Raw genomic sequence first — 12,386 nt, 5'->3', positions numbered from 1 at the left:
GGATGTTCCATTGACAGAACACATCGACTATGTTTACCATTAATGGAAAAGCCTCAGTCCATGTTTGAAGCTAAAGTGCTAAACGTTTGCCTTTTTTATTTTATAAAGATTGCATATACAAAGAAAATAAAATGCTTTGCTCCTCCAAGAAAAGAAGTAAATAATACTGATATAATGAGAAATAATGATGGCTGTCTTCAGGGAGGTGGAGACTGCCCAGAGATGAGCATTGGAGCCATCAAGATCGCCCTTGAAATCTCCTTACCAGGGTCCTACATTTACGTGTTTACTGATGCGCGATCAAAAGACTACAGGTTGACCCATGACGTTCTGCAGCTAATTCAGCAAAAACAATCACAGGTAATCTAACCATTTCCAGTCAACTCCCTCAAGTCCTCAACTAAGTTTTTGTTTGTTCTGTTTTGCTCTGTTATACTCATCTCTTTTGTAGCTTGTTCTTTTCTGGTCAAACAAGGAACTTTGTATTGTGGCACTTTCTCTTCATGCTGTTTCACTTGTGTTCCACATTTGCAAGTCACTTTGGATAAAAGCATCTAAATGCATCTAAAAGAATTCATATAAATGTGATGATAATGCACCTGGACGTGTTGTTCAGTTTACTGAAAACGTGCAGTAGAATAACACTTCTAATGATCTGTGTTTATGTGTGGGCAGGTGGTTTTTGTGCTGACTGGAGACTGTGATGACAGATCCCATATTGGCTATAAAGTGTATGAGGAGATAGCCTCAACTAGCTCAGGACAGGTCTTCCATTTGGACAAGAAACAAGTCAACGAGGTGAGATACATTTATTTAGACATTGCCATGTAGTTGGCACCCTCTACAGTGATTGTCTTTGGCTGGATGATGGAGCAGAATCATTATTTATCAACACACAACTAGTGTCAGCAGAATTTGTGTGTTACTGGAAAAGTCCTTTAACATACAAATTAAGTGTCTTGTTCAAAGGCACAATGGTAATAGCTCAATTATGAACTTTTGTGGAGTCCAGGCCTGCAATTTATTTGTTACCAGCCCAGATTTTTATCCACTGGAGTAGACCACCCCATATATGTAGATAATCTGTTTGACAGACAGATTAGAATGAATTGGAAAAAAAAAATAGACAGAGATGCCATGATGCAACCTGCCCACCATTGAAGCCTTTCCTTCATTTGACCCTGGTAACATTGGACATATGTCCAGGATACTGTTTTATAGCTCTCTTAAAAACAAGGATTTTTAAGAGCTTCATCTTTTACATTTTCCAAGAAATTCATATCAATCTTCATATGCGGTCAAGCTGGTGATGCTCCAGAATTTTGATGTTAGAATCAAAGGCGAACTGAAATATTTGAGGAGACATAAAAGTTTTTATTTGAAGTTATAATTCTGAATGTCAAAAGCATAGCTGCTGAACATTTACTATCATTTTAAATCTTTCCCTCTTCCCTTTTATTTCCCTAGCCCTTTTCTTTCGAGATAAGAAGGTTGGTAGATACAGTAGAGTTGTTCAATTTCTCACTTTTTTATCCTAGCCTTCGTTATTCTTAATTTTCTTTACAATATATACATTGAAGTATATTTCTGATACAGCATTCTGCATTCCATCAGATTTAAAGTGAACATGAAACAGCATTTGCCACAACTTTTACTTCCGTAATGTGACGTATTTCTGAGTGAAACAGGATATTTAACAAGAAAATGTTTTTAGGACAAGACAATTTTTTTTTTATTAATTGAGATTTAATTGGATAGTGAAAAATGGGAGTTCCATACCAGAATGAAACAGAATGGAGGAGGGTAAGGATTGAAAAATTAAGAGGGCTTGGTGGTGTCAGACAATAGTAAAATTACAACATTTTAATGAAAAATTACAAAGACAAATCTTGTGCACAGATGAATCGTGGACATTAAGACCAGGAACGTGTATTAAGGAAACAATTTTTTTTTTTACATTTCATATTGACTTAAAGGGTCACATATAACTCCTTGGTATTCTTAGCCATTCTACTTGTACATCACCAGCTTAATTCTCTGTCACTCGTTTATCTCTCTGTCATGTTCTACACTTGTCAACTGTTTGTGACTGGGGGAATTTTGACAGAATGTACAGCTGGAGTCTGTGTGTTTATATGTCATGTATGCATGTGGGTATTGATGTGTGTGTGTTTAGGGGCCAGTGAGATGACATTTGACCTATCAGTTTAAATGAAGAATGGCAGACATCTGATCTTGCCTACCCATGTCTTGGCCTCTTAGCTCCCCTAAAACAATTGGAGCTGAGAAGCAGAGCACAGCTGTCAGTTGTTTTAGATGATAGAGGGAGGCCTTGCAGTGGGGGATTGGATGTCCACTCCTGCCATTTAGCACTTAGAGGAAACTAGAACTCTGAGTGTATTATATGTGAAATTTTGTTGAAATATTGTTGGCTTTTGTATGAGGAATTGTTTACGTTCTACATTTTATAAGTCGCTTTCGATAAAAGTGTCTACTAAATGACTAAATGTAAACGTGAAATATAGATACACTTTTTTAATTGTCTGGTGATGTACGTACATAAAGTTGTGCTCAAAAGTTTGCATACCCTGGCAGAAATTGTGAAATTTTGGCATTGATTTTGAAAATATGACTGATCATGCAAAAAAAGCTTTTATTTAAGGATAGTGATCATATGAATCCATTTATTATCGCATAGTTGTTTGGCTCCTTTTTAAATCATAATGATAACAGAAATCGCCCAAATGGCCCTGATCAAAAGTTTACAATGTTTGGCCTTGTTACAGACACACAAGGTGACACACACAGGTTTAAATGGCAATTAAAGGTTAATTTCCCACACCTGTGGCTTTTTAAATTGCAATTAGTGTCTGTGTATATATAGTCAATGAGTTTGTTAGCTCTCACGTGGATGCACTGAGCAGGCTAGATACTGAGCCACGGGGAGCAGAAAAGAACTGTCAAAAGACCTGCGTAACAAGGTAATGGAACTTTATAAAGATGGAAAAGGATATAAAAAAATATCCAAAGCCTTGAAAATGCCAGTTCGTACTGTTCAATCACTTATTAAGAAGTGGAAAATTCGGGGATCTCTTGATACCAAGCCAAGGTCAGGTAGACCAAGAAAGATTTCAGCCACAACTGCCAGAATAATTGTTCGGGATACAAAGAAAAACCCACAGGTAACCTCAGGAGAAATACAGGCTGCTCTGGAAAAAGATGGTGTGGTTGTTTCAAGGAGCACAATACGATAATACTTGAACAAAAATGAGCTGCATGGTTGAGTTGCCAGAAAGAAGCCTTTACTGCGCCAATGCCACAAAAAAGCCCAGTTACAATATGCCCGACAACACCTTGACACGCCTCACAGCTTCTGGCACAATGTAATTTGGAGTGACGAGACCAAGCTAGAGCTTTATGGTCACAACCATAAGTGCTATGTTTGGAGAGGGGTCAACAAGGCCTATAGTGAAAAGAATACCATCCACACTGTGAAGCATGGTGGTGGCTCACTGATGTTTTGGAGGTGTGTGAGCTATAAAGGCACGGGGAATCTTGTGAAAATTAATGGCAAGATGAATGCAGCATGTTATCAGAAAATACTGGCAGACAATTTGCATTCTTCTGCACGAAAGCTACGCATGGGACGCTCTTGGACTTTCCAGCACGACAATGACCCTAAGCACAAGGCCAAGTTGACCCTCCAGTGGTTACAGCAGAAAAAGGTGAAGGTTCTGGAGTGGCCATCACAGTCTCCTGACCTTAATATCATCAAGCCACTCTGGGGAGATCTAAAATGTGCGGTTCATGCAAGACGACCAAACACTTTGCATGACCTGGAGGCATTTTGCCAAGACGAATGGGCAGCTATACCACCTGCAAGAATTTGGGGCCTCGTGGACAACTATTACAAAAGACTGCACGCTGTCATTGATGCTAAAGGGGGCAATACACAGTATTAAGAACTAAGGGTATGCAGACTTTTGAACAGGGGTCATTTCATTTTTTTTCTTCGTTGCCATGTTTTGTTTTATTATTGTGCCATTCTGTTATTACCTACAGTTGAATATGAATCCCATAAGAAATAAAAGAAATTTGTTTTGCCTGCTCACTCATGTTTTCTTTAAAAATGGTACATATATTACCAATTCTCCAAGGGTATGCAAACTTTTGAGCACAATTGTACCTCCCGCCAAGGGGTCAGACTAAGAGGTCATATGGAAACCATGTGTGGTGGTAAAATTTTTTCATTGTTTCTATTGGTCCATGGATCTATAACACTGTCAGATAATTATATAAACTGTATTATATATCCATTCATCCATTCATCCATCCATCCATACACTGATGTAGTCATCTAAACTTTACACTGTAATCCTTTCGCTGCAGGTGTTAAAATGGGTGGAGGAGGCAGTGCAGTCCTCTAAGGTTCACTTGCTTTCTACTGATCACCAAAGTGGGCTTACTAACACCTGGCAGATCCCCTTTGACCCCAGCCTGAAGGAAGTAACTGTTGCCTTAAGCGGACTTGCACCAAACATCGAGATACGAAATTCTCAGGGTAAGGAGAGTGACGCAGAATCCAGACGCATTGTGTAATCTTATCTATTTAATGACATATATTTAAGCCTACTCAAATCTGCACACTTTTTCACATTTAATAAATCAGCATGCAAGAGGCGAGTGATTCTGTGCAGGCCTACACATAACATTAATGTACCTTAAGAGATTGTAATATGCATGTACTGCATGTACTCCTAGGAAAACTTATCGGCACTAAGGAAGGTCTGTCTGAGCTCCTACACATCCCAAACTCTGCCAAAGTCCTCAACCTCAAAGACCCAGCACCAGGAATGTGGACCATAAAGGTGATTATCAAGTTTATCACCAACTAAGATGCACAAACACAGTCGACAGGTCTTTTGTAACATTCTAGAGTATTTTACAGTGTAACTGGTAGATTTCCAGAAAGATTTGTGACAGGCAGGAACAGGGGGTTGCTCCAAGGTACCCAAAGTCACTAAAGGCCAGTTAAAGGAAATGACAACATTTTTGCCTGACTGATTTGTGTTCCCTGTGACACGCGTGCACTGTTAATGACCTCCAAATGCTGCTCAATCAGCTCTGTATGGCTGTACTTCAAGTTTGGAGAGCGGGATTTTCAATTTACTTCTCTTTGCTGTGTGAATCTTAGTATGTGTGCTTTAGTAATAACTTCCTGTAACCATAGAAACTCTCTGTAAACCTGTCACTTTTGTGCCTCCTTATACCGAAGGATCTCTCTCTCTCGCTCCCTCTCTCTCACACACACACGCACACACTTACTCACTCCCTTTTTACATTTTTGCTCTCCATACCCATTTCATATGTTGTCTCTGTGTTATGTTGATTATCTAGTGATGTGTTCTATTTGTTTTAATACAGTGTTGTTTGAATACTGGAGGATTTCATTAAATTGTAATATAAGTCTTAATTTCAGCAGCTGTTACAATCAGAATATAAAGATAATATCAGACAAAAATAGAGACCAGATCACTCACATTACAGTATGTGGATAGTATTATTGTGTTTTTCATTTCTCAGTCTAAATTCTGTTTTATGAGGCTCTTTGACTTTCCTGGGTGATCTGCAATACACCACTGTAAAAAAATGAATATGTAAAAACTTAAATGACGTTAAAAAAAAGGCCAAAAATCATTTCTATTTAGGCATGTGACGGTATCAAATGTTCACGTTGAGATAATTGCTGAAGCTTTTATTTACATTATACAGTATTATCCTTGTGTTGAATTACATTACAAAAACACTCTTAATAACAAGTTTAGTTACTTTTTCAATACCAAACTGGCCTTTTAAATTAACAGATGACAAATAACTTTGAAAAGATCCCTGAATGTTTAAAAAACTACCATCAACACCATAGATACATAGTCAAATATAACATTAAGTTGATGCCTTAATATTTAAATGGTCATTATGCCACGGGGCCACTGATCATTACAGATCAGTGCTGACCTACAACTTGTTTTGTTGAGGCTAATGTTAAAGTAATGCTAGACTAATTTTATCGAGCCAGCTACTAGGCTACAACAATAGTATGCATGTTTTTTTAATACAAATTTAATGACCTCAAGTTCACTCACACTGTATGGTAATGTATGATTGCATTGCATTCCAACTTGAACTTAATATTGAAATCATCATTTTGCCACATTGCTATTATTAATTACAGGTCTTAGTATTAGCTGTTTGCAACTGTATTTTAGTTGTTACTACAAGATGCAAATGTTACTGTGTAGCTAGCGGTGTTTTAGCTAACTACTCTTCGGCCACTTGAAGCATCATCTGCAAATGGCAACAACAGTTCACTTTCTTTTTCGTTGTCAATTAGCTAGTTGTCTTTTGGAGTGTTGTCTCTCAGTTTTCGAAAACAGTTTGGGAAAAACAAGCAGAACAGTCACAACTTACCTGTCCCGCAGATGAGCGAACATGTTGGAGGTGTTCCCGTGTTATGCCACGTTTAACACAAAGAGAACCCATCTCCAAACAACAATTCCTCTACATTTTTATGCAACCCAAAATACTTCCACACTTTGACTTTACCCTATTTGAAGGCGAATAAAGGGTCGGCTACATTCCTCCTTCAGTATGCTTCTCGTTCACGTTGCTTTTGTTTACATCAGGGTGCGCATGGGTAATTTGTGCCGCATACAGTGTTGTGAAACTTGATTCATTGATGGAAAAAAAAAAACTACTGTATGATCAGAAAAATCTAAACAATTTGGCTAAAAGGTTATCTAGAATTAATTACGGTATTTTTAAGTGCCCACGATAACAATATCAGGCATTAAATTACCGTGATATACTGTATTACTGAATACCGTTACAAGCCTACTTCTATTAGCCTACTCTCTTTATTTAAGCGTCAGTGTATTTATAAACACAAGTGCTCAGACAGCCGAACACTCACAAGAACTTGCCACTGAGACAAGAAAAACCCTTCTTGTATTTATGTCCCACCAAAAAAGTAATGTCAGTGTTTGTCAGAAGAAAGCAGGTAGATTGTGATCACTATTATTGTGGGTTTTCCCCATGTTTTTGGTTGCATCTTACAAGGTTTACTGCCTCAGGGCTGTTTAGGGTTGAATAAGAAAATGTTTGGCCTGAATTCTGTTACCAGTTTTAATGCTAATTTAAATCAGGCTTTAAAACCTGAGGATGAATGGATATAATCTTTATCTTAATATTATGTTAATTGTCCTGTTATGGCCTTTGGAGGGTGGTGACTGGCTTCCCATTCTAGCACTGTGTCCCCTTGCCCCTTTTCCCCACATTCTGTTTCTTTCCCTCTATCTCTTACCCCTGTGGCCCTCTCTTTTGTCTCTCCGCATCTCTCCGATGAATCCCTCAGGATCTGCTTTTCACCATTGACCCAAGCTATTAGAGTTTCTTGGCGTCATACCATGCAGTGCTTCACGGCCTGTGATAATTAGGATGGTTGTAATTTTAAAAGAATGCAAGCAGAGGATGGGTTACCATAGCTTGCCCTGGAGCAGTTAGCTGCAGACAACATCAAGCATACGCCAGGCCCTCAGCACCAAAACATTCATAAAGGAAGGTAGAGAACAGTGGGGATCAAGTTTAAATGACTGTGACTTCTCAGTCTGCCAAAAGTGAAAGAAAAATATTCAAACTTAATGGATAAATGTTTTATGATTGAAAGCATTTTTATCTGTGGATTTTCAGCTTATTGCCATCATGAATTGGTTAAGGTGTGCCTCTCCAGTTCATCCCACTATAACGAGCTACTGATGTCATAGACATGAATGTACATATTACAGTTGAACAGAGGTGGGTAGAGTAGCCAATATAATTACATAATTACTTGAGTAAGAGTAAGAAAGTATCCAATTAAAAGTGTACTCAAGTAATGAGAAACTCGTTACTTTCACAAGTGACATAATGGACATTAACTCCCTTATATTCCATTGCATAAAACACATTTAACATGTATTACAGAATTATTATTATTATTATTATTATGAATGGAAATTATGTCATCATTCACCATCATGTTGTTCCAAACCCGTATGACTTTCTTTCTTCCATGCAACACAATAAGGAGATTTTAGACAGAATGTTTGCCTCAGTCACCATTTACTTTCAGTGAATGTGTTTTTTTCTCCATATTTTGAAAGTGAATGGTGACTGAGACTGTCAGTCTCTAACATTTTGTCTAACATCTTTTGGGTTCCACAGAATACAGAAGGTCACACGGGTTTGGAACAACATGAGGGTAGGGAAATGATGAGCTATCACTTTAAAGGGGTAGTTCACCCAAAAATGAAAATTCACTCATCATTTACTCACCCTCATACCATCGCATATGTGTATGACTTCCTTTCTTCTGCAGAACACAAGTTATGATTCTTAGAAGAATATTTCAGCTCTGTATGCCAAAATTTTGATGCTCCAAAAAGCAAATAAAGCAATCATAAAAGTAATCCATATGACTACAGTAGTTAAATTCATATATTCAGAAGTGATATGAAAGGTGTGGGTGAGAATGAAAGATCAATATTTGTCCATTTTTGCTAGACATTCTTCTCCCTGCCCAGCAGGGGGCGATATGCAGAGAAGAATGTGAATCATCAAAAACAAAAGAAGAATGTGAAAGTGATCTGTTTCTCATCCACACCTATCACATCACTTCTGAAGATATTGATTTAACCACTGGAGTATTATGGATTACATTTATGTTGCCTTATGTGATTTTTTTTTAGCTTTAAAATGTTGGCACCCATTCACTTGCATTGTATGGACCAAAAGTGCTGAGAAATTCTGCTAAAAATCTTCATTTTAGTTCAGCAAATGAACGAAAGTCATACACATCTGTCATGAGGGTGAGTACATGATAAGATAATTACAATTTTTGTGTGAACTATCCCTTTAAGGGCTCTTGTCAGATCTGGATAGATTTGTCAATAAGAAGAGAGGTTTGGAAACCTTTCTAGTAATTATTACGGTGAAAACGAGAACAATGTCCCACAGGGACATTATACAGTATATAATGCTGAAATATAAACCAAAGCAAGAGCATGCTTTATTAATGCCTACTTTCACTATTTCATAGCTTTTAGTTGTTAGTTCAGTGTAGTTACAGTTTTCAGTGTCAAAAGAATTTAGATCATTAGTTCTGTACCGCTCCCTAAACACAGAGTATGCAGCCTGGGTAGGGCATCAACCCTGGTCATGCACCAACCCCGGTCACGCAACACTCTCTTCACAATACGATCGCCTTGCGTCCGCACATCTCTCACGCGCGTGACTTGCTGTGCACGTGCAGAAATGCTGTCTGTTCGTGCTTCAGTTGTCAATCACGTGAACAGCAGAGCAAAAGGCATATACACTTAACTTGGATGTTTACATGGATTTATACAGTTAATCAGCCCATAGCTGCCATACTGGAGGTTTCCAGTACCCCCGCGAGGCTGCGGGGTAAATGCGTAAATACTGCTCATGACATGCGGGACGTGGGACAAAGCACACTGATATCACCCTGAACAGAATCACCCTGAAAATTACCATCACCATGACACAGAAAAGCCTGCTTTATCATTAGAGCCACAACTTACCTCAGCGTGCTGCCTTAAGTTGGAGCTGCAATTTTAATCTTGAAATATCCACTTGTCTTGGTGTTAAATGAAGGCATTGCATGACAAAACTATTATTTTTTCACTGTGCAGAGTGAAGAAAGTATTTCACTTAGTTAGAAGAACATGATGCTGCAGCAGTGATGGACTCGGCTTGAGTGACAGTCTGTGACAGTATGCGCAGCTGTGTGAACTTTTGCTGTCGGAATAATGAAGTCCCATTCTAAAATTACGAATTAATTCAGATTAAACCCAGTAATGTAATGACAGGAATGCCGCCCATTGTAAAGAATTAAAAGTACATTTTTTTCATTAGATATTTACTTGAGTGAAAGTAAAAAGTAACCACTTTTAAACCTAATTTAAAAGTTAATTTTTTTCCAAAAAGTTACTCAAGTAAATGTAACGAAGTAAATGTTGTATGTTACTACCCACCTCTGCAATTGTATTCTGTTATCTTTAAAAATACTGTTATTTTCTGTTTTATTATTTATTATATTCTGTTGTTGTCATTTGACCTCAGACGTCCAGTGAGGGCAGACATTCGGTCCGTATCTCAGGCCTTAGTACCATTGATTTCCGAGCAGGCTTTTCCCAAAGGCACACGCTAGACTTCAAAATGACATCCAGCAGGCCAGTCCAAGGTGAGTTAGTGATCAAACATGTTTGATGTCATAGAAGGTAGGTTTCAAGAAGTGTGACTCTATTCTGTTTCAGTGGTTCTGATTCTGTTTCAGTACTCAGATTTTACACTGGATATCAAGTTGTGACCCAACACAGTTACCATAATTGAATTGATTATTTAATAATTCATTTGTCAAATAATTGTGAATGCCAAGTTTATGGTACAATTTACCAAAAGTTTATTGTATGAAAGTTCCTTAAAATGTAAACTTTGAAATGTATCAATATTATTATAAACTGCATAGGCCCAACAATATGCAAGTAAACCTGTATTTAATGTAATCTGGGCATATTTAATTTAGCTTTGCATAGTTTTGTTTATGGTTTTTGAGGATGAGGGCATGTAACACAACCTGTCCATGTTAGCTTCTACCAAGTGACAGATGATTTGCTCCAAAATACTGTTGGATGCACGCCTTTGACATCTGCAATGAAAGATCGCGGAAGAGTTTTCTCCTTCCTTTTAAAAGTTGATAAGCCAATTTATTTTGCTAGCTTTGCATAGCATGATAATATGCATGGTTATTTGCATTTATTTGCATTTAGCATTCTAGTATTGTGTTAGTTAAGAATCACTGTTCTATTATTCTATACTGCTGTTTGTGTTCCAGTCTGCTCTTTGCTACTTGTGTTTCTGTCTGAACCACACACGCTGTCAAATTTATGAGGTCAAAATAGTAGCTGTTTGTTTGAGCATTTAAACATGTTTTGGTTAACCGTTCTAACCTCTATTCCTCTACACACATACACACACACACACACACACACACATATAGGAATCCCCACCTTCATCCTGCTGAACACTACTGGTCTTTCCCTTCCTGCTCGTGCTGACCGCCTGGAGCTCATGAGCATCACTGGCAATGTAATGAAGATTCTACCCATTCGCTACTACCCTGAACGACACCCTTATGGCATTTGGAACATCACTGAGTTTATTCCGCCCAAAGAGGCCTTCTTCCTGCGGGTCACTGGCTATGACCATGATGGCTTCCTCTTCCAGAGAGTGTCCAGTGTCTCCTACTCCAGCATTGTACCAGGTCAGATTAGTGCTGACAAATCCCACCAGAGAGTATTCAGTCCAAGTATCAAATAAGTGGGTACACTTGTATTTTACTCTCTGTGGGGCCTTTCGTTCTTCATTTTTTAGATGCACCCAAAGTTAACATGCCCACTCATACCCCGGGTTACTACCTGCAGAAGGGGGGTATTACTTGCTTTGTGGATAGCCTGATCCCCTACACCTTGCGTTTCACCAGGGAAGGAATACGCCTGGGTGTGGACCAGCTCTTCAGGTACTAATTAATTTAAGAATAGATATAGGGCATAACTTAACCTGATGGAATACCATGTACATTGTCATATTTCCTTTTTCAATGTCATAGTTAGTTTTGTGCATAGTTATGTCATGTTAGACGTACATTTGTTAATAGTCTAAATTCCCTTGCTGTTTTAAAATCACTAAATTACGACCAGAGAAACAATGAATAACATTATAAGTTGACTTGGAGAAAAAAAAAAATGCTACATAAGTGTTGAATATGGCCCAGTGAACTTTAGTTATTTTCTTACTAGGTCACTTGTCATTAAGCAGGCACAAAAGCAATTTACATCACATTAATTGCTGGAACAGTCCCCTTGGAGCAACTTTAGATTAAGCATCATTCTCAAGACCACAGATGTTTATCTGGTTACATACTTCACCTGCCCAATGGTGGTAGCCTGGTGGTAGCCTGGTGGTTTAAATGTTTGTAATTGTGTGTTTGTGTGTTTATTTGGAAAGGATTTTATATGACTCTACATTTCTGTCAAATCTTTTTTAGGGAGTCCTCTAATGCATCATGGGAGATCGCCCAAGTGTCTCTAAAGGATGAGGGTTTTTATGAGTGCATCGCCATCAGCAGTGCCGGGACAGGACATGCTAAAACCTTCCTTGATGTTTCTGGTTAGATTTTTATTTTAGTTTTCATCAACATTATAGACTGTCAATATGTGTAACAGAGACGATGAGGAATTCTAGTATATATTAATCTAAAGTTTGCGTAGTTT

At 38.1% G+C, this 12,386-nt stretch overlaps 1 protein-coding gene across 5 annotated transcripts in view; it reads left to right on the top strand.

Annotated features, from left to right (window-relative positions):
* Positions 1 to 12,386, top strand: part of LOC127456753 (hemicentin-1-like) — a 145,180-nt gene that overhangs the window by 33,471 nt on the left and 99,323 nt on the right. For all 5 annotated transcript variants that reach the window (XR_007899882.1, XM_051725314.1, XM_051725312.1 and 2 more), the window contains exons 3-10: positions 202 to 360; positions 676 to 798; positions 4,390 to 4,561; positions 4,762 to 4,868; positions 10,177 to 10,297; positions 11,114 to 11,377; positions 11,488 to 11,632; positions 12,161 to 12,282. Coding sequence is in view for 4 of the 5 variants with exons in the window: in XM_051725314.1 (XP_051581274.1) it covers positions 202 to 360; positions 676 to 798; positions 4,390 to 4,561; positions 4,762 to 4,868; positions 10,177 to 10,297; positions 11,114 to 11,377; positions 11,488 to 11,632; positions 12,161 to 12,282 (1,213 nt within the window). In the remaining variant the exon portion in view is untranslated. The remainder of the gene's footprint in view (positions 1 to 201; positions 361 to 675; positions 799 to 4,389; positions 4,562 to 4,761; positions 4,869 to 10,176; positions 10,298 to 11,113; positions 11,378 to 11,487; positions 11,633 to 12,160; positions 12,283 to 12,386) is intronic.

The sequence above is a fragment of the Myxocyprinus asiaticus genome, chromosome 19 (assembly GCF_019703515.2).
Source record: "Myxocyprinus asiaticus isolate MX2 ecotype Aquarium Trade chromosome 19, UBuf_Myxa_2, whole genome shotgun sequence".
Classification (NCBI taxonomy): domain Eukaryota; kingdom Metazoa; phylum Chordata; class Actinopteri; order Cypriniformes; family Catostomidae; genus Myxocyprinus; species Myxocyprinus asiaticus.
The sequence above is the reverse complement of the archived record's forward strand: the minus strand, read 5'-3'. Positions and strand labels throughout refer to the sequence as shown.